The 23388-nt window shown below is 34.5% G+C and overlaps 1 protein-coding gene across 1 annotated transcript in view; it reads left to right on the top strand.

Moving 5' to 3' along the window:
* EXOC5 (exocyst complex component 5) overlaps positions 1–23388 on the top strand; it is a 61525-nt gene that overhangs the window by 14204 nt on the left and 23933 nt on the right. Inside the window, exons 2-12 of the mRNA XM_060619914.3 lie at positions 6014–6108; positions 6719–6866; positions 8844–9038; positions 12554–12618; positions 15140–15168; positions 16339–16448; positions 17884–17928; positions 18031–18171; positions 19725–19807; positions 20835–21044; positions 22634–22781. Of these exons, the coding sequence (XP_060475897.1) occupies positions 6014–6108; positions 6719–6866; positions 8844–9038; positions 12554–12618; positions 15140–15168; positions 16339–16448; positions 17884–17928; positions 18031–18171; positions 19725–19807; positions 20835–21044; positions 22634–22781 (1269 nt within the window). The remainder of the gene's footprint in view (positions 1–6013; positions 6109–6718; positions 6867–8843; positions 9039–12553; positions 12619–15139; positions 15169–16338; positions 16449–17883; positions 17929–18030; positions 18172–19724; positions 19808–20834; positions 21045–22633; positions 22782–23388) is intronic.

Here is a 23388-nt window from a genome sequence, read left to right as displayed (position 1 = left end):
GACAGCAAGGTTGGTTGTATGGCCCCCACTTCTTCAGAGCCCTTTCTTGCTTTGGTGTCACTTGGTATATGTGCCAGAGCATGTGTGCCCTGCATGCAGAACCTGGAAAGTCCTGTCAGGTATTGTGTGTCTTTCCTTGTGGTGGGATGTGCAAGGTACAATAATTGTCCTTTACTTTGGGTGAGATGTCCTGGAGGGCCCCTGACTACCTTAAAATTTTACTGATTCAGTGTGCCCTGGAATCTTTGTATAGTATATACATGAGTACATGTATCTTACCAAGATTCCACCAATGATGTCAGTTATGTATGATGGATCAGTAAGGTGTTCTGCAGAATGTTCATATGGTACAAATCATGTTATAGTAGGAGAGTTCACATAGTCCTGAAGCAAAGCTATAATTGTATACCACTGTCAGTTCTGTGTGACTGTAAACTGTCTGATCCTCTTTCCCCCCGCCCCCCCCCCCCATAGGGACAGAAAATAGTGTATTTGCCATAGAAAATAATGTATTTGCCAAATCATTGGCCATATACCATGAGGCTTGGAGAAACTATATCTGGCATGACAGATGTAATAGGCTACTTTTTTGTTGATTTTGAGATAAACACCTTTCAGGATTTATCTGGTTTTTGTAAAAACCCAGACTGATGAATTAAATTAGAAAATTGTGGGGAATATTGCCCGAACATCCTTTAGATAAGGGGTTGGCAAACGTATAGGCCCTGGGATAGATACCTGTTTTTAAAGTTTCACTGATATACAGCTGTGCCCATCTGTTTATGTATTGTCTATCGCTACATTTGTACTACAGCTATAGAACTGAATGGTGATAAGAAAGACCGTAAAGTACTTACTGTCCAGCTTTTTGAGAGAAAAATTTGCTGATCCTTGCTTTAGAGCCTTAAGAATGGCACTAAATTTTGACATTCCACTTGATTTACTACATTGAGTACAGAGGGGCAATTTCAGAGACTTCTTGGACTTCCCTACTGTGAAAGCTCTTACTCTATAGACCACGGACCCAATGTGGGAATTATATCAGCCATCAAGTGTGCCTGTCCCTCTTACATGTTTACGGACTGGGAAAATGGCCAGTAGTTGGGCTAATGGACCCATTGGATCAGTGATGAGCTGGATCTTGGCTCTTGTATATCTTCACTCTCTTGAGTGCATGATGCTTGGAGTCCATCAAGTATCGGAATCAACTAGGACTCTGTATACAACAGACCTCAAAATGTTTGAGTATTTCCCTTTACCTTGTGTACAGTTAGTTATTCAAGTAAATGGTTGTACCTCTTTTGGCGGGGGTAAGGAATAGTAGAATCATTACTGCATATACTTGCTAGTATATTGCAGAGTCCTTCATCCTGGGAACCTGCCTTTTCTTCGTTCATAGCTGAAAGTGTATCAAGGTGCATCCTACAATCTCTGGGCTCTACTACCTCTTGTACCTTATCTACAACTGTTCTCCCATTCACTCACTCTGCTAGTTAAACTGGTCTCTTGTCATTGCTCACATACTGTTTGTTCTCTGTACTTGGAGCATTCCTTTCCTTGATGGCTTATTCCTTTAGATGTATTCAGGTCTTTGTTCAAAATTTATTTTCTTAGACCTTGTCTGATCACGTTTACCAAAATAACCACTTTAATCCATCACTCCGCATCCTTTTTAATTTTCTTCATAGTTCTTATTTATCATGTATCTGCTCGTTTGTCTGTCATTCCCTTTCATGATATCCATTAGGGCAGAGATTTTCTCCTGCCTTGTTTACTGCTATTTCCTTGGTTTATAGAATAGTCAGTAACATCTAGTAGACTCTCAATGAATATTTGTTGAATGAAGGAATATTGTATTTTGAGAAAATTGAAATATTTCATGTGAAAAATTCTTATTTTTCTCCATGTCAGTAATATTTGTCGATGTTTGAGTTTTGGGGCATATATCATTTGATAAAACTTGTGTATTGAAATTAATGAACAGTGTAACATATTTAATTAGAAATTGCAACTACTATAGGGGCAGTTGTACCCCAATGTTTATAGCAGCACTCTCAACAATAGTCAAATTATGGAAAGAGCCTAAATGTCCATCAACTGATGAATGGATAAAGAAATTGTGGTTTATATACACAATGGAGTACTATGTGGCAGTGAGAAAGAATGAACTATGGCCCTTTGTAGCAACATGGATGGAACTGGAGAGTGTGATGCTAAGTGAAATAAGCCATACAGAGAAAGACCGATACCATATGTTTTCACTCTTATGTGGATCCTGAGAAACTTAACAGAAACCCATGGGGGAGGGGAAGGAAAAAAAAAAAAAAGAGGTTAGAATGGAAGAGAGCCAAAGCATAAGAGACTCTTAAAAACTGAGAACAAACTGAGGGTTGATGGGGGGTGGGGGGGAGGGGAGGGTGGGTGATGGGTATTAAGGAGGACACCTTTTGGGATGAGCACTGGGTGTTGTATGGAAACCAATTTGACAATAAACTTCATATATTGAAAAAAAAATTGCAACTACTGAATAACTAATAAATAAAATTAACAAATGAGAACTATGATTATTAAGTATTTACATAGGTATGCATGTGCAAAAACTGACAGGGAAAAAGAACATTACTAGGTAAAGCTATTTAATGGAAGTATTGTGGAGTTTTGGAAGAGCTGACTACTTCATAATTAATTTAGCTTTTTTTGAAGAAAAAACTCTGGATTTTACCAAAACTGAAAACTTGGACCTTTGAAATCAGATAAATCTATATGACCTTGGATTAAATAACCTTTTTGTATCACACAATTGCACAGGTCTAAAATGAATGAATGTTAATAAAACCTACCTTATAGAGTTGTATTAAATGATACTAAGTATGTAAAGTGTTAGGCACCTAATAAACACTTAAAAATTAGCTGCTGTCAGCATTTTGTCATTATTTAGGAGTAATTCATATGCTTGTCAGATTTCCTGAAGTTTGTAAGTAGCTGAGTTTCTAAAGATCTAAGTATTCGCTCTAAACATAAATTCCTTGATCTTGAGTCAATGTTTCCCAATTTATGTATATAAATTAAAAAGTATTAGACATATGTCAACTTTTGTTTCAACACAAATGAAATTGACTAAAGAGAGGTATGATTATCTAAATGATGATATGTTTGCTAAATGAGTTAATTGTTATTTCAGAGGGTCAAAATTTTTCCTTTGCAGGATATCTAATTCATCATTAGGGTTTAATTCTCAAACATGTCAGCACATGGATAAACTGATTTATTTTTTAAGTAGTTAACAATATTCTTTATTTTCTATGCCTTCCTCGTATCAGATAGCTTTCCTATAATGGAAATCTTATGAGAGAAACTGGATTAATATAACTGCTATTTTTTAGTTATTTGACCACTATAAAAGAGCCTCTTGTAGGTACAATATAAAAAGTCTTTAAAAATTTTTAATGCCCATTTATATTATTTTGTGTTCTTACTGTTTAGTGTTTACTTTTTTGGGGGGGGGCAGTCAGCGATATTAACGGTCGTAAAAGCTGTATGGTTTTCTTATAAGATATGATCCAGTTTGAAAGTTGATATTAGATCTTATGTATAGATAGGCATGTGACAGTTTATCAGTTGTCTGAGAAAATTATTAGTTTACATTATTGATGGGTCATACAATTAGAATGTTTATAAATTTAAGTAGAAATTTCAAAAGACATGATCAGTGATGTGTGTGGGCCTTCATGTGACAGTTTTCTCCTTTTTAGCTTCACCTGTTATCCTTACCACCTAACTTTAGGTACAAGGAGCTACTTGTAGTTTCCCATATTTGCCGTTCAGTTTTACTTAGTAATAGAATAGAATGATTTAAATCTCAGCCCAGCTTGTGTTGTCTTGAGTAAGTAATTAACCTCTCTTACTCTCAGTTTCCTCATCATAAAGTGAGGATGAAATAGGACCTCCCTTCTAGGTCTTATGAAGAGAGTAGTAAATGAGGTAATGCGTGTAAACTGTTTACGTGAGCTGTTATTCTTGTTGGTACGTATTCCTGTTTTTGGTACATGTTCCTGTTTTTATGATGATGGTTATCCATAGTCTGACTGAAATTCATCCTCCCATTCCTCCTCTCACATCAGACTCACGTCAGTGAACCAGTCTCTCGAGTACCAGTGTGATGATAATGATAAAAAAGAGCAAACTTGTTACCTGTTGGCGTTAATAGTCACCTCTCTTGTTCCATCCAGATAAGCTCTTTGTGATCTATCCATCTTCTCAGTTCCACAACTAGGTTAAGTTCTATCTTCTTTTTCCCTAATGATCTGGAAAGATATTTGTTCCATTTGTGTCTGGATGATTTTTCTTCTTTCTTTTGGTCTCAGCTTAAGTGTTAAGCTCTCAGAAAGTTTGCCAGTTGTAATTCCTGTGTCTTACAAGTCTTCTATCCCTTAGTGTCTTCCTGTCATCTCTGTTTCTGTTGTATAGTCTTGGATCCAGGACTTTTTTTTTCCCTTACATTTATCACAGTTGTAACTAGTTATTTCTGTAATTGTTTAATGTTGGCATCCTTACCTAGAAGATCATTTCTTTGAGGCCTTTCAGGAACCCTGTCTATTGAATTACAATTTGTATTCTCAATACCCACCACTGTGCCCAGCACATAGCAGTTGCTCAGCAAAATTTGCTGAATTAATAAATAACCCCTTTTTTGTTGTCCCAACTACCTGTTGAGGTAGCGACTTATTCAGCAGTGTTAATATTAAAGTTTGGGCACAGGTTCTTAATTTTACTTATCACATACTTTTGCATTCTTTATAATTTCTTCTCTATTGGGTTGTGAGTTTCCTGAGGTTGCAGTTTTTTAATACATCTTTTTATTCCAAAGCCTAACAGCGTGCTTGGCACTGGAAATTTTATTGTTTAATGAATGTTTATCAATGAAAATATGTTTTTAAGATATGATTAACAAAGAGGAAATTTTGCAGATAATAAGAATTCAGACTGGAATCACCAGCAAATGGTAGCAGTCTAAGTTACATGCTAAGTGGGAAGCAATACAGGATACCCATTTACATGAAAGAAGATGGTATGAAAAATATGTACACTAGCGTGTATTAGTCTAAAAAATTCATTGTCAGCTGCTAATGGTAAACATTTGAGTGTTTATTTTCTTGATTGGGTCATCTGCTCTAATATTCCTTTTTTCATAATAAATGCTTTTTTTCTCAGAAAATTTAGAAAATTTTGTATCCTACTTTTTTCAGTATTATAGATGAACATTTTTTTCTCATTGCATGATTTTTCAGCATGATTTTAATAGGAACATGGTTTTCATCCTGGAAGTTTGTCATAAATTTTCAATAATGATTTCATTAAGTACTTATATGAACAATTTTTCAGTATTGTACATAATACTTAGTGGATGTTCTGTAAAAAATTTTGTGTTCATATCTGCTTTTCCCTTAGAATTTTAAAAGTAGAATTACTAGGTTAAAGGGTATGAGTATTTGTAATACTGTTTATGTTACTAAATCATTATTTATTATCCTTTAAAAATATTGTACATGTTAGATTAGATGAGAGTGTGAATTTCAGTTTACCCTCTCCGATATTGCATATTATAATTACCAAAAACAAAACCAAAACAAAACAAAACAAAAAAACCCACCCACTTTGCCAGAGTGTGAGGTTAAAAACAAAAGTGATAATTTGACCTCATTTGATTACTAGTGAAGCCACATATATTTCATGTTTCTTGTATTTCTTCTATAAATTGTGTCCTTTGCTCATTTTCCCACTGGGATGTTCTAACTAGTCATGATACTGTTCTGATATTTTAATATCCTAATTTTTATTAATTTGATTTTTTTCAATTGAAAAAGCCTTGTACATTTTAATAATGTAGATGTATTTAAATGATAATTTAATTCTATTTTAAGTTCTCACATAGTAGAACCTGTTTAATTTTTGCAAGTAGCATTAAGTTATCTTCTATGAAACTTTTTAAAAGAACACTTATTTTGTATACTAGGAGCCTTTTGTGGCAGATGAGTATATTGAAAGACTTGTGTGGAGAACCCCAGGAGGAGGCTCTAGAGGGGGACCTGAAGCTTTTGATCCCAAAAGGTGAAGTAAAAATGTTTTTTCCCCATAGATCCAACCTAGTTCAAGTTTGTGTTTGGAATAGAGGTGACTATTGAAATTCCTTTCAACGTTTATGTAAAGGGGTTTTAGTTAACAGTTGGACGATAAAGACACAAGCATTAGAAGTCAGGGATTGATTTATTTTCTTTTATATTTCTTTTAGAGAAGGATTTTAACTGGTATGAGGGGAGGAATTTTATTGTGTTATAAGAATTTAATATTTTCTTCAATTAATAATAAATCAGAAAAGGTTGGTTCTACCTGTAAAATAAAAACATGTTGAATATGTTGTTTTAAGTGTAGTTATAAATCAGAGGAACAGAAAGTCATTGTTCCCTGGAATGCACAGTATTATTTTTATATAGCATCTTTATCGTTTTGACTGTTTTCTATAAAATTGGTTTCTATTCTGGCAGAGATTCTGAGTGAGGTTTTCATTCATGTTAAAGATAATTCCTAAGATGCTATAGAGAAAATTAACATCATTCCTACCTTAAGAAATGCTTATTAATATTCTGTTACAGATGAACTGGTCAGTTCCTAATGATTAATCATAGATGGATTGATACATACTCTGATTTTCCTCTACTAGGTTATTAGAAGAATTTGTAAATCATATTCAAGAACTCCAGATAATGGATGAAAGGATTCAAAAGAAAGTAGAGAAACTAGAGCAACAGTGTCAGAAAGAAGCCAAGGAATTTGCCAAGAAGGTACAAGAGCTCCAGAAAAGCAATCAGGTAAACACTAATTAAGCAATGAATAGTTTATACAGATTATATTTTTATTCCCTTCCACTATTAAGTTCTTAAAGAACTCTAGTCAAATAATAGTAACCATTGAGGTTTCTCTCCACCGTTTGCATCCCTGGGGGAAAATGTCAATGAATTGTTGTGAGGCACTCTTAGCACAGACTTGCTGTTGATCCATGGTTTGGGATCACAGTATTCCCTTCTTAGGTTGGAGTGGCATCCAGTACAGTCACAGTGCATTCTTTGAAGAATGTCACTTTAGCTGACCTGCATTTTTGGGGGCTCATGATTAGCTTGGATATTTAAGTGTCATTTGCATTCTCATTTAAACATAAAACAAAGCAATAACAGAACAGTATTGCCTGGATCACATTTTTCCCTGATCTGGGAAGTTTTACAGAAGTCATGGAATATGTGTCCCCATGAGAATTGTAGTATAACGTGGGGAAAGTGAATGCAGTACTCTTCCTCAATCCATTTTGAAGTAAAATCAAATCACAGCCTGGCCCTGGGGTAAGTAGGCCAAATTTCTTAGCCCTTCTTGGGTCCTACACTGAATCTGGAATCTGTGAACCCCTTTTATGGCCTGGGCCTGATCTGGAACTTGATTGCCCTGTATAAGTGTAGTTCATGGAGCATTGTGTAGCATTGCTGCCTCCCAGGGGCTGTTTGTTCTTTAGTGTTAGGGATTAGCAAACTGATTTCTGCTCAGATTTTATTTAGTTAGATTCCTTCGCTCAAGCATATATGGCTGTGAGAAAACATTTAATAAAGTCAGTAGTTTACGTAAGATAGAGGATGTGTTTTTACATAGTCCAAGTGATAGATTCCAAATACTTCCAATGCAGTTTTCTCTTGGTAATAATAATGGTATTATTAGTTAACCTAACAAGCTCTGGAGATAAGTCTGCTCTGCTACTTACTAGCAACTTAACTTCCCTGTGCTTTAGTTTTTTTCATCTATAAAAATAGGTGGTTACAAGGATTAAATAAGTTAATACATATAATATGCTTAGAACAGTGTCTGGCCCAGAGGAAGTCCTTAGTGAATGTTTGCCTCTCCCCCCCCGACCCCCATCTTAACTTAAAGTAAGAACGAAGTGTCATACTGAATTATCACCAATTTTGTTATCGGCAGTTCTAAGGCATTCATTGTGTATAATTTTCATACACCACAGAACAATCTCTGTAGTCAGAAAAGAGGAAAAATATGTTAGGAAGTATTGTACCTTTGCTTCATTTAAATAATTGTTATAGTCTTTTCTGTTTTCAAAACTGGGCAAGAACCATCTTACCTTATTTCTAATGTTGGCATTGCTCTTCAAATATTTAAAATATATGTTAACTACTCTATTTTTGAGAGAGAGAGAGAGAGAAAGCACGAGCAGGAGAGGGGCAAAGAGAGAGGAAGAGAGAGAATCCCAAGCAGGCTCTGTCTGTCAGCGCAGAACCAGACATGGGCCTCAATCTCACAAACCATGAGATCATGACCTGAGCCAAAATCAAGAGTTGGACGCTTAACCAAATGAGCCACCCAGGTCTCCCAATATTCTATTTTTAATTAGTGTTTTTCCCATCTGACGTATTTTGACTCCGCGTGATGGCAAGCAAATTGTCCAGATCATGGGTCCCTTTGATACTTAGTTCATTGTTTTCAGGACTAAATGGTACTGGGAATGTTGTTAAACAGGATACTGTTTTGTTTCTAAACAAATGTTCTTGATAAAATGTTTTAATAGTTAAAGGTATAAAAGTGTGCAAGTTTGTTAAAAAGTTTTCAGATCATGTTATGCTGCTAATGGGCATAAGTTTGTTTTTGTAGTTTACCTCATATATAACTCCTATATTATCTTCAGTTACCTAAGTTAGAGAGTAGGGATGAGATTGGTGCTCTGGGTTTGATATGAATTAATTTATAAACTGGATTCTCTGATTATATTTTATGCTTGTGTACATTTTTCCTAGGTTGCCTTCCAACATTTCCAAGAACTAGATGAGCACATCAGCTATGTAGCAACCAAGGTCTGTCACCTTGGAGACCAGTTGGAAGGGGTAAACACACCTAGACAACGGGCAGTGGAGGCTCAGAAATTGATGAAATACTTCAATGAGTTTCTAGATGGAGAATTGAAATCTGATGTTTTTACAAATTCTGAAAAGGTGAGCACTATCAGAATGATAAAAGCAAGCTGCATCATTAATAGCAATGCCTAATTATTACTTTCAAATCACTGAGTAGCTGATTTATTGAAACTTTTTATTGTCCTGAAATGTGTATTAGTACACTTGCCTGCAGATTCCTGATGAAGTGTGTATATTCAGATTTTTAACTACGGGATTGTCTTGGCATTTTTGTTTATAGAATTATGTGTGGTTTGGAAATGCTGAGTTAACTATGTTAATAGTTCTTTCCCATAATTGACTTTTAATATTAACAGAATTTAATAGTTATATTCTGTTGGGTTTAGGTGGTGGTGTGACCTAAATCATTGATAAGCTGAAATATCTTTCTGCACAAGGAATTCAGAGTTTCTGGTTTCTGTTGCTTGAATAAAGAGCTCTAGTTTGGACCAAAGAGATTGGAAAAATCTGAATTGTTTATGTTAATCCTTTTCATGGCACTAGTCACTTAATACTGGTCTGAGGGTACACGGTATTGACTGTTCTGCAATCTTGAAAGAAGGTTGTTTAGCTGACTTTCTCCCCCCGCCCCCCGAGGGGGAAAAATTCAAAATGCATGAAGAAATAGACATTCTTATAGATAGTATATGCACAAGGTAACATTGTCCACTAATACATTGAATATACAGTCTTCCTGCATTATTCCAAGTTTACTCCATGGGATATTTATGATAGTGGAATGTTAAAAACTAAGTATTGTTGAAGTTTACTTTGAATTCGGCAACACTGTTTTTTGTAAGTAGGAACTGTATAAGCTTACAGAAAAAGCAGTTACATATTATACATAATTCCTCTAAGGAAAAGACAGTATTTTAAATAATGAGTGTAAGGAATTCTATTTATTGTATAAAGGTAGAATTGACAAGATTAACATTAAGAATGTTGTCGAACTTAAACACTTGTAAGACAGTGGCAATATCTAGCTTTTGTTACATTTATATGATTTTTAAGTATAAAAGTATAGTCACACAGACACACACCCTAAAGCTTGAGCAATGAACTGTTTTTCAGGATAGTTTATGGAATGCTTTTATTTTGTTTCTTAAATATAAAAATATATGGTTATAATATAAAAGTACATATTTATGCATATTATAAAATATGTTTTTATATATGAAAAATTGTATGTAATTTAAATTTTATAACGTGGATTACCTGGTATTATACCTGTTGGATTGTGTAATCTGTTTATGCTGTTATAAACCAAATGCAGATATTTTACCCAATGTGAGTTGGCCTTTTATTTGAAGGCAGCTCAAAGTAGCCATTTAGAGTCTAGAGAAAAAAATATTTTAAAATTGACTGATCATACATACTTTTAATCCGATTTGTATTGCTTGTAATGTTTTACATCATGAAATTAAGTTCTTTATACGCTTATTTAAACATTATAATTATCCTCAGGTCATTGTGTAGTTCTTTGTATTATCTGTTAAGTTCTAATTGAAAGAAAAAGTCTTCATATTACTATTTCATTCACTTGTTCACTCATTTATCTGTAGTTTTTAGGGTGCAAGTATAAACTAACAGTTTCTTGTTCTTGTTTTTTTAGACTAGTAATTTTTAAGGAATTCTTCTTCTTTGCTTCACTCTCTTCTATTTTCCGTTTTCTTTCATCTTGTGTTCCTTTTTTCTTATGTTTTGTTCCTTTTTTCCCAATCATCTTGTTTTTCTCTCATGTCTTCCATAAGTTTGGGGTTACTATTTGCTAGTTATGAATCATTATTTTTGGCTTAGTATTATCACAGTTAACTACATTTAAGAACTTACATTTGGTATTAGATTGCCAATTACAAGATAAACTTCTAGCTATCTCAGTTTCTATACTCTTGCCAGCTCTCCCTTCCCAATGGAAAGAAAAGGCAAATCACCCACACCTAGAGAGATGTGTGATTGCAGGAGGAATTAGAATAGGATAACACATCTTCTTCCTGCTCCATAGTCATTTTTATTTCTTTTAACTTTGCTTTAAAAAACCTATTTTCTGTCCATGTCATATATATTCCCTCTTACCTCTATTCTTACAAAGTTTGTTAGTTGTTTTACTCCCTAGAATCACAGCTTATTGTTCTTCATGTAGATAATGCCTGATGATTTGATTATCTTTAACACTGCTGCATGGGTGGCCTCTCACCTTACTCTACATGTAGACAAATTATTAGATTGTGGATTTGACAACTTCTGTACTTTTGTACTATACTTGTAACTGATTGATGCCCTTGACAACTATTGTGCTTTAAATGATTTTTATAAAATAATTACTTGTGGAAATTCAATAAAGTCAAGTGTTATTTATTGCTATATTCCTACTACATTAAGGAAAGTTTGCAAACAGCACATAATGGGGACTTCCATCTCTTAAAATAATAGGACAGATTCCTGGTGGAAACAGAACTGGCTATAGACCAGGCAGGTCTTTTCTGAAGGGGATATTGGTGAGGAGAAAAGGTTGGACATTGCTAGTCCAACTAAATGGCATGGTGCAAAGTGATATTGGAGTGGTACCTGTTCCCATGTGCAGCAGGATGGAGTGAGTGTTTATAACTGAAAATCACAGTGACATACAGACAAGGAGAGAAGAGATAACTCAAACCAGAATGCTATGTTCACTATTGTTTGGCAACAGTTTGTTGGGCCCTGCTGTTGTCCACTTTGCTTGCCAGACTTCACATGAGTGCTTGGTTAGAAAGATCTGTGTTAATGTTTTTAGCTCTTGCTTCATGTTTGTAAGAGTCTCTTTATTTTTTAGTGTAAAAGAAAGTGAGTGATCATAAATCAGTTACTGAAGGTGTGCCAAAACTCAGTACTTAACTGAAACTTAAAGAAAAAGTGAATATTGTATAACTCCCCCCACACATTAGTGTAAGTAAGCATGGTCCAATATTTGCATTTCAAGGACTTTAGACCCTTGGCCTGAATCCTTTAGTTCCACCACTTAAAGAAGTACACCTCTGTACCATATTTCATTCAGGAGGCTTCATATTCAACTCTATATTTGCTTTTAGAACAAGTTTTATAAATTTATGTGTTTATTAAATGATAGGTATTTTAGCTGTTTTATTTTGTTATATTCATTCAGTTCAGCTTAAAGTGGGATATATGCAGCAATATGATCTGAATTATTTTCATAAATCTTGTTTGTCTTTTTTGGGTTCATAAACCAGAAGAGACACTTAGGCTTTCAGCAAGCAATGATTTTAATTTTTTCAGAGTAAACTTGAACTGCAAGTTTTACTGGGAAGGGATTATGGCATTATAAAATCACAAAATTTCAATACCAGAAAGACAGATTTTTATGTTTTATTGATTCATTTATTGATGATAATGTATTTCCGTTGCTCACAAGGTTTTATTTGTATGGATTTTAAAAGATAATTGTTGGAGTGAGGGTCTATTGGCATACATAGGGGATTATTATTATTTTCAAATATAAAGATATTTGGTATGTATAGGGTTTGTTTTTTTAATTATTGCTTTCATTTATTTTTGAATAGATAAAGGAGGCAGCAGACATCATTCAGAAGTTGCACCTAATTGCCCAAGAGTTACCTTTTGACAGGCAAGTTCATTTCTCAAGAGCTAATTTGCATGTATGCTATAATTTATAAAGTTTTATTTTTCCCTGTATGTTTTTGCTTATTCAACAAGAGTTTATTGAGTACCTCCTTTGTACAAGCATAGTATATAAGAGTTGATTGAAAAAATATAGTTTCTTAATATCTAAATTTAGTGGTATACTTTGACATACTTTCAACCTTTTGTCTTTTTTTTTTTAAGTTTATTTTATTTTGAGAGAGAGCGCGTGCGTAAACGGGTCAGGGGTAGAGAGAGAGGGAGAGAGAGAATCCCAAGCAGTCTCCACACTGCCAGCAGACCCCCAGACACGAGACTTGATCTCATGAACCCATGAACCGTGAGATCTTGGCCTGAGCCATGATCAAGAGTCGGACACTTAACTGATGGAGTCACCCAGGTGCCCCTCTTTGTCTTTCTTCTGAAAAAAAAATTGCTGAAGAATTTTGAAATTTCCTAAAGTGATGTTTTAAATTTTCTTTTTTTTTGGACTCTGATAAGCTGGAATGGAGGGAATGGGGAAAGTTTAAACATGGGGCCATTCAGCTGCTTTTTCTTATATCTAGATGAGAGTCCTTAAACTTTATGGAGTTTTAGACACCTTAAAAGTTGATGAAAGCTAAAAAAGTTTCTTCAGAAAATTCAGATCCACACAGATTGTTATAAGCAACTTCATGGAATTTTAGACTCTTTAGCCTAGCCACAGACTCCTCCTTAGGGACTTCAAAATTGGACCATTTCCTTAAATGGGTAAAATGTGTAGATCACAATAGGTTGCCTGATAATTGTTGGATAATCTCTCCATTCTATTCTGCATATACTCATCTTCTCCTATTTTTCAGTTACATATTTCTCTTACAATTCTGTTTTAGTCTCTGCCAAGCCTTGGAGTTGAATATATGTCCTAATTAGTTTTAATTCTTTCACAGAGGTCAGTATGGCCTTACATGCATTCTATTCCACCATGACTTTGATACATCAGTTTTGTATAACTCTACTTTTTAAAAAAAATTTTTTTAATGTTTATTTATTTTTGAGAGAGAGGCAGATTGCGAGTGAGAGTGGGTCAGGGGCAGAAAGAAAGGGAGACAAAGAATCTGGAGCAGGCTCCAGGCTCCAAGCTGTCAGCACAGAGCCCGACGTGGGGCTCGAACTCACAAGCTGTGAGATCATGACCTGAGCCAAAGTCGGATGCTCAACCGACTGAGCCACACAAGCACCCCTGTACAACTCTACATTTTTGTCACCTTCTTTATCTGTCTTTGCCATCTCTTTTGCCAACCATCCTCCTCTCTCTCCAAACTGATTACATAGAATCTCTCAACATTACTTTTTCATTACGTACATTCTCCCTTGATATTTAAGATTTTAAAAAATTCTAGTGTAGGGGCGCCTGGGTGGCTCAGTCGGTTGAGCGGCCGACTTCGGCTCGGGTCATGATCTCGCGGTCCGTGAGTTCGAGCCCCGCGTCGGGCTCTGTGCTGACAGCTCAGAGCCTGGAGCCTGTTTCGGATTCTGCGTCTCCCTCTCTCTGACCCTCCCCCGTTCATGCTCTGTCTCTCTCTGCCTCAAAAATAAACGTTAAAAAAAAAAAAATTAAAAAAAAAATTCTAGTGTATGGTAGTACGTAATGTTTTAGTTTTTGAATTTGCAAAGATTGGATGGTTCGTCTGTAACACACATTGCTGGGTTCTTTTTATGACTTCTATTTTATGTTTCATATACTGTTCTTGTTATTTTTCTTTTAAATAACAGTAATGGAATTTTTTTTATGAAAAAAATCCCAACAGAAGGGGCAAATAAACAAATAGGAATTTAAAATGTTAGCGAATAGGGCCACCTGGGTGGCTCAGTTGGTTAAACATCCGACTTCAGCTTGGTCATGATCTTAGGTTTCATGAGTTCAAGTTCTGCATTGGGTGAGCTTGAGCCCCTGCTCTGAGCTTCACATTGACAGTGTGGAGCCTGCATGGGAGTTTCTCTCCCCCTCTCTCTCTGCTCCTCGCTCACTTGTGCACACTCTCTCTCTCAAAAATAAATTAAAAAAAAAATCTTTTAAAAACTTGTTAGTGAATATAAGCAGAGACAATAGCTCAGTGTTGGGGCTGGTGGGGTTGTTAATGCCTCATATAGAACATCTCCCTCTTTAACAAGTTATTGTTTATTCAGAGTGAATTTCATAAATGAGAACTAGCCGCCCCATCTGAATGGCCCAAATTCAGTTTTGTTACCTGGCATGCTTACTATCAGTACTCTTTCCCTCCTGGTTGGCTGACTAGCTGGTTTGTTTGCTTTCCTTCTTTCCTTCCTCCCTCCCCCCCTCCCTTCCTTCCTTCTTTCCTCTCTTCTTCCCTTTTCCCCTCCCTTCCTTCTTTCCTTGATGATGACCTTTAATACAAAGGTTTCCCTTATACTCCCAGACCCCGTTTCCCCTTTTATTAACATCTTAGATTACCGTGGTACATTTTTCTCTAGTATGAACCTCATCATTGGTTTTTATCTTCCAGATTTTCAGAAGTAAAATCCAAAATTGCGAGTAAGTGGAGTTTGATTTATTTAATAGTTGTGAATAGGTGATAAAAATACTTCTATAAAAAAAAAATAGTAAAAGGAGAGATAGTGGGAACAATGTTATCTTCTCACCTTATCCCTGAGTTTGACTCCTCTTCATTGAAGCAGTCATTACCAGTTTCTTAGGTATTCTTCTAGAATATCCTATGGATATACAAGCATAGGACATAAATCACATATACATGTGTAGAATTTAGTCCTGTCCCTGGTTGTTTTTAAATAATTGGTACCATCCTATACAAATAGCTTTATACCTTGTGTTTTTAATTTAACAGTGTATCTTGGAGGTTGTTTTGTATCCATGTATCTGTAAAGTAGGTTCTTTGTCTTAAAAGCTAAGAGCTTTTAACTTAAAAGCTTGTGTGAGCATTTCAGTATCTTTATAACTGCTTACATGATTAGTTTTATCCTTTCCAGTCTTTGGATTATATTTTAAGCAGATCATTCTGGGTCTCTGGAAAAGCCATTATATTTGCAGGCTCCCATGGTAATTTGAGTCATGTTTGGGAGACCATTGCATAGAAGGTTCAGAGAGCCACCTATTTTCCCAAAAGTGTTACAATAAGAATGACATAGATAGTTGGACTTCTTGGCAACGTTTCTGATTACTGTAAGATTAACACAGCATTCAGGTTTTCACACAGAACATTAGTAGCCTCAATAATGTAGTGAATCAGACACCATATATTATCTTAAGGTGATATTTGGTGTTAAATCCATGATAGTTCATGGTAAAGACATCTGAATTCTAGTAAAGAGTTCTGTAGTCCTCTTCACCATTTCTACAGCTTTATGTTTAAGATTTTTCCTATCTCATACTATCAGAAATGACATCCAGAGGTTTATCTCAGTCAGCTGCTTTTTTAAGTAACAGTGGTAAGTGGTAGTCAGACCAAGGGAGTTCAGCTGTTTTCCTGGTTGGGAAGATTTCTTTGTCTTTAAAAATATAGATTTATATTATATCATAGTGTATTTTAGGGGCTAGACTCACTGCGTATAATCACATATTGTTTTTATAAGTCTTTCAAAAGAAGGCTAGATCCATAGTCATTATATTTGTAAATAATTCATGTGCTTGTAAATAACTTGCATACATTGTCCCATTGTAGCTGAATTACTTCCTTTTTACTTTTAGGTAAATACCATGATTTAGAATGCCAACTGATTCAGGAGTTTACCAGTGCTCAAAGAAGAGGTGAAATCTCCAGAATGCGAGAAGTAGCAGCAGTTTTGCTTCATTTTAAGGTAAATAGTAATTATTAGAAATGAAGATTAATCTTCAAGATTGTGGAGATTATATAAATTCTATATATTATAGTCACCGATTATCCTGTTAGTTGTATGACTCTCACAGTGATTATTTTTATTGTTTTGAACAATTTAAATGTATATTTCATATCTCTTCCATAAATTATGTTAAATTTTAGGTATTTAATATTATATTCAATAAAATTTTATCAATGACTTTTTATATTGGTTGACACAGAAAATCATACTGTCTTCTTGTCTTTTTATTTTTTCAGTCAAACATGTTATGAAATAGGTCAAAAGTAAAAAGATTTAGCTTTAAATATCTGGTGGAATGTAGGAGCCAGAGATTAGATGGAATATAATTAGTAAAAGACTTAAATCCAGAAGATCTTAGGTGGTAATACAAAGAAATACTATTTCTTGGATTTTGAATTAGGGAGAGAATCCCTATAAAGAAATTAAAGAAATAGTGCTTTGCAATTTGTTTCCTTTTTTTTTTTTTCAGAGAGAGAATGCAAATGGGGTAGGGGGGCAGAGGGAGAGGGAGAGGGAGTGGGAGAGGGAGAGAGAGAGAGAAAATGAATCTTAAACAGGCTCAGCACAGAGCCTGATATGGGGCTTGATTCCATGAGCCTGGGATCGTGACCCAAGCCGAAATCAAGAGTCGGACTCTCAACCACCTGAGCCACCCAGGTACCCCCGATCTGTTTATATTTGTATCTGAGTAGGAAATAGGAGTTTTTTGTTGGACTTTTTACTTACAAGTAACATATTAAGTATTGAGAATGGCTCTTGACACAATAGTGTACTTTGGCATTGCTTACTTTACTTGTTTTTATGTATGATTTGTTAATGGACAAAAATCATTATAGAGAGCTTAATATGACACATTATTTTGTTTAAATACATTCTGCTAAAATAGATTTAATTTTAAAAGTAAATTTCCAGAATGCCAGTTAAATGCAGCTCTGTTCAGAGTCTTGCAAGGGAACACAAATGCTTTGAATCCAAGAGTGGAAAGAAGGAAATATATATATATATTAACATGAAATACATAATGTATTTATTTATATATATTAAAAACCTTTTCTCAAGACTGAATCTGTGTGTGTGTGGGTGCATGCATGCATATACATGTTTTGGAGTTGAGGGAGATTGGCTAGGTGATCATAGGGCAAAATGACTACAAAAAACTCATACCAGTTTTCTTCTTTCATTCTAAAATCTTGCAAGGATATGAACCAGGTGATCAATTTCATAAAAAGCAACTGGGAGAATTTCATTTAAATCCAACAACTGTTATTATTGGTGATTTATTAGGGCATAGACATAGCTTTATTACATATAATAATTTTTATTGAGATTATTACTGTTGTGATTATTGTTATTAAAACAGAACTATGATAATGTATTTCTTTCTTCTTTGTAGGGTTATTCCCATTGTGTTGATGTTTATATAAAACAGTGCCAGGAGGTAACCTAATAGTACACTTTTCTGGATTTTATTTTATGCTAATTTGTGTTTTAAAAACCATTTTAAAATCATACATTAACTATGTAAAATGCCTCTGTTTAGGGTGCTTACTTGAGAAATGATATATTTGAAGATGCAGCAATACTCTGTCAACGGGTAAACAAACAAGTTGGAGATATCTTTAGCAATCCAGAAACAGTACTGGCTAAACTTATTCAAAATGTATTTGAAATCAAACTACAGGTAATTTTAAACTATGACTAAGTAATTCTTAAGGCAATAAGTGATTTTTTTCTCTGTTTTGAAAGTTATTTATTTATTTTTTAATTTTTGGTTTACTCATGTAATGCCCTTTGGAATAGTAATCTCCTTATTCAGTGAATGGGAAAAGAATAACGTCATGCTTTTTTAAAAAAATATTGTTCACCAAGAAAAAAGGTGCTAACCACCAAGCATCATCAGAGCACATGTTTAAAATTTGTGTAGCAGCAGTACAAGTCATAAAAGGTTGTAGAGGGGTAGCCTCAGATTGTTGTTGTTGTGGTTTTTTTTTTTTTGAGAGAGAGAGAGCATGCTAGTAGGGGAAGGGCAGAAAGAGAGGGGGACAGAGGATCCAAAGCAGGTTTTGCACTGACAGCAGAGAGCCCGATGTGGGGCTTGAACTCATGAACCATGAGATCATGACCTGAGCCCAAGTCAGACGCTCGACTGACTGAACCACACAGGTGCCCTGGTAGCCTCAGATTTTTATTTTTATTGGGTCCTCACTTTGACCAATGAATGTATTTATGAAATTGAGTAAGAATTGTAAGCACAGTCTGTAGAATTTTCATAATATGGTACTAATATGAAAAGAAAAAACATAGTAATTTCTAGGTGTGTAGGATGGTTTAGTGTTGTTTTGGCTGTATTTCATGGACGTGAGACACACAAAAAAGTTCCATGCTGTTCCGCCATCTTGGCTCCTCCCGAAAACAGTAATTTAATGTACAACCTGGACTCCCATAGCACTATACATTAAGGCAACATTTCCTAAACTATGTTTTCTACTGGATTAAGCAACATAAAAGAAGTTTTTGTTTTTAAAACACAATTCAGAACTTTGTATAGCCTTTAAAAGTACTAACACATATTGTGATTCTCTAGGAGGAATGTAAAGTGCAGCATTTCCCAATTTTAGAGTAATGCCTGTTAATCATAGGGGACACTAGTGTTAGCCAGGCCACAGTTTGAGAAATGCTGCTTTAAGGAATTGACTATATCGATACAGCATCAGGTTTTGTTTTTTGGGTTTTGTGGGGTTTTTTTGTTTCTTGTTTTTTTGAATATTTATTTATTTTGAGAGAGAGAGAGAGCATGAGCAGGGGAGGGGCAGAGAGAGAATCCCAAGCAGGTGCCACTCCATTAGCATAGAGCCTGATGTGGGGCTCAATCCCAGGAACTATGGGATCAGGACCTGAGCCAAAATCAAGAGTTTGATGCTTAACGAACTGAGCCACCTGGGTGCTTCTGAGTTTTGTTTTTTAAATGTACTTTAAAAAGCAAGACAGGCCAGTCTCAAAAGAAATTTTGAAATTCTTAATACTTATTCCCAAGACTGCTATAGATGAACATGTAAATATGAGAAGCATTAAAAATTAAAAGCCTATTAATAATTTTTTTATATTGGTATACTTCTTATGCATTGCCTTTCCATTGTATTTTAAGTAAGAACAGCCCCAGAATGTGGAGTAATTTAGAGAAAAAATATAATGTTTACTTGACATAATGTTGGCCATTTTTTTTTTCCCCTCCAGAGTTTTGTGAAAGACCAGTTAGAAGAATGTAGGAAGTCTGATGCAGAGCAGTATCTCAAAAATCTCTATGATTTATATACAAGGTATGTTTTTAATTACTAGAAAATAGTAACATCTCAGATTTTCTTTCCTTTTTTTTTTTTTTAATAGAAAATGGTGAAGTATTCAGGTATTTTTGAGTAAAAGTTTGTTAGTAATTTACCTTTCAGTATTAAATACTTGGTTACGTAGATTACTGTTATAGAAAGAGCAGCATTCTTAGCACATTAACTTAAGGAATCAGATATTCTTTATAGTCATGTACTTTAATGAAACTTTGTTTATGTTGTTTAAGACTCAAGAATTTTGTTTTGAATTTTAATTGTAAGCTAGTTCCCTATCATTTTTTTTCTAAGAGGTAGTATGATTATATTTATCTGCAGTTAAATCTTTAGAAATTGAGAAAGTCACAAATTCTTAACAAATTAGTTTCAGCCTTAAGTTTGATATGAAAATTTGCCTTAGGCTTTTGTAAATGAAAGTGTTACACTTAGAAATATTATATCAGAAGCTTCTTAATGGAGTTTTTTTCCAGTCCTATTGTTCTTTGTCAGTGACGTCATTTTGGGAGGAGGGTCTTCAAAAGTAACTATAATCAGGAAGTCCATCCCAACAACGTTTATTGTGAGTCTGTATTTAACAATGCAAAACAGAAAATTAAAGAAAAGTCCACATGGGCAAAGACAAAAGGGAGAATGAACAGAGAGTAGATCTTTCAGTATTCTGACTTGGGTACTATGTTATGAATGCCATTAGAGTGTAGTTGAAGTCATTCTGCCACTGTTGTCATTTCTAGACTGGTTGGTTGCCTAGATTTTTTCTCTTAAGTCGCCTATCCCTAGGAGATTGTCCTTAGTCAGTTTGCAAAACCACAATGTTGTTTGTGATGTCAGTCTACTTTATATATAGCGCTGTGCAGCTTCTCTCTGTATCCTAAGCACCTTCCCAAGGTTTAAGAAATGGTGGTTTAACATAAGTTATTAAAATTACATTGTAAAAATATGTATTCCTCAGTGTTATTACTATACCTAAAATATACATTCATCTTTTTCTCCCTTTTTCCATGAAAAGAACCACAAATCTTTCCAGCAAGTTGATGGAGTTTAACTTAGGTACTGATAAACAGACTTTCTTGTCTAAGCTTATCAAATCCATTTTCATTTCCTATTTGGAGAACTACATTGAGGTAGAGACTGGATATTTGAAAAGCAGAAGTGCTATGATCCTACAGCGCTATTATGATTCAAAAAACCATCAAAAGAGATCCATTGGCACAGGAGGGTAAGTGTTTTTGTTAAATGTTACAGTTAAAACTAAAGATGTTAAGAATTTTATTGTATTTGGACAAACTTGTCAAATATTGACAGTTACTGAAATTTTCTATGAAGAACTCATTTAACCCAGCTTATTTATGACACCACTGATCAAATCCTGTCTCTTGAACCATGTATTGAAATGACCTAACATGACGTAATTAAAATGTAAAGCAGAATACCAGCACTATAAATAGTCGCCTTTTTTTTTCCTAGACTGAATAAATTATTCCAGGTTATTAACTAGGAAGCACATCATTTTTTGTTGTTGCAGGTGTGGAAAAAAAAAATAGCAAATAGTTTACATTTTAAGTACCCTGAGCTTTTAATGACTTGGGCATAAAATTACTTAATTAATACCTAAAGCCTGGGATTATTCACATACTAGAAGAAAATGATTTGTTCTAAGAATTGGTGGCATCTTAGTTATCCAGATCTCAACTATGTGGAACCCAGTCACTTTTAGTATGAAGCAGAATGACTTATGCAGAGCCATGTAATTAGAGTCCAGAGGACACTCAAATCACTTTCTTGATTCCCAGTTTGTCATATACTACATAACGATCAGGGAGAAGTTATAGTTAGGAATAAGAAGTGACATCTTGGGGGCACCTGGGTGGCTCAGTAGGTTAAGTGTCCAACTGTTGATTTCAGTTCAGGTCATGATCTCATAGTTGTGAGATCAAGCCCTGCGTCGGACTCAGCATGGAATGTAGAGCCTGCTTGGGATTCTCTCTCTGTCCTCTCTCTGCTTCTCTCCTGCTTGTGCTCGTGTGCACGTGTGTGTGCACGTGTGTTCTGTCTCTCTCTCTCAAAATAAATAAAAAGTGACATCTGAAAGGCAGCAGCAAATAAGGGAAGAAAAAAACTAAAGAACAACCATGAGAATTTAAAAAAAAAATTAGGTTGGGGCTCCTGGGTGGCTCAGTTGGTGGAGCATGCAACTTTTGATCTTAGGGTTGTAAGTTCGAGCCCTCCATTGTGTGTAGAGATTACTTTAAAAAAAAAATATTCACAGTACTCCAGAGTTAGGTATACTAGGAGCAAAAGAAGTTTAACCTAAAGATACCACCGTATAATAAATGTTCAAAGTGACTGGTTACTCAGTCATTAAGAAAAGCTATATTATGGTTAATATATCTTATTTAATAATAATGAAGAAATAAGTATGTTAAAATGGTTAAATGTATTTAAAAAAGCATTAAATTTTTAAAGTTTAAGAAGGACCATTTAGTTATATTAACTAATTTGGAATAGTCCACTTGCTAAGGAAACCAAATAAGGAGTTTTTGGCTATTGAGTCAGAATTATAGAGCTGAAAAAGACTTTAAAAGTCCTAACTCCAAATATACTAATTTTTCAGATGAAAGTCTTCTGTGTAGACATTAAGGCTTGTTTCACTTTATAGAACTAGAGTTTATTGGAATTAGAAGTTTTAGGTCTCCTGGCAATTAGTCCATTTTTCTTTGTTGATGTATACTAAGTTGAACAGCATTTGAAATTGAAATCTGTGTATAATAAAGTGTTCTCTTTTTATTTGTTGTCATGATCCATTAGTATTCAAGATTTGAAAGAGAGAATTAGACAACGTACTAACTTACCACTGGGGCCAAGTATCGATACTCATGGGGAAACTTTCCTATCTCAAGAAGTGGTGGTTAATCTTTTACAAGAAACCAAACAAGCCTTTGAAAGATGTCATAGGGTAAGAGTAATTGTAAATTTATTTTATTTATATATAGTTGTGTATTTTAATTTTTGCCTTGTAATAAGATATAAATCTGCTATCTGGTTAGGTACAACTATTTTTTGTAATAGAGTTTTTGTTTTGAAGAACAGAATTATTTTTAAAGTTATTTAGAAGTATATTTTAATGTAATTTTACGAGTTGAATATACCAATTTTTTTTGTAAGATATTAAATCGATACATGAAAGGGAGGTTTCGAACTATCTTATAAAAATATAGAGCATTAGGGAGAGAAGGATGTTTTAAGAACCCAGGTATTAAAGGAAAAGAATGAAAAGTTGACTCTATTAAAACCAACAAACACACTTTGACAAAGTAAACAGATAAGTCACAGCCTGCAAGAAGTATCTATAGCTAGTATTACCAGCAGAAGATTATGTGAAACAAATAATAGTGGCACGTAATTGTATAGCACATACCATGTTCAGAGCACTTTAGGTATACATTACTCATTTAATCATTGTAACAACCTTGTGAGGTTTTTATTCCATTTTACAGATGAAGAAACTGAGATATGTACCTCTTAAGCAGTGGAAATGAGAGTTGAGAGCATCTTAATTTTTT

This window comes from Panthera onca, chromosome B3 (genome assembly GCF_046562875.1).
Source record: "Panthera onca isolate mPanOnc1 chromosome B3, mPanOnc1 haplotype 2, whole genome shotgun sequence".
Classification (NCBI taxonomy): Eukaryota; Metazoa; Chordata; class Mammalia; order Carnivora; family Felidae; genus Panthera; species Panthera onca.
The sequence above is the reverse complement of the archived record's forward strand: the minus strand, read 5'-3'. Positions and strand labels throughout refer to the sequence as shown.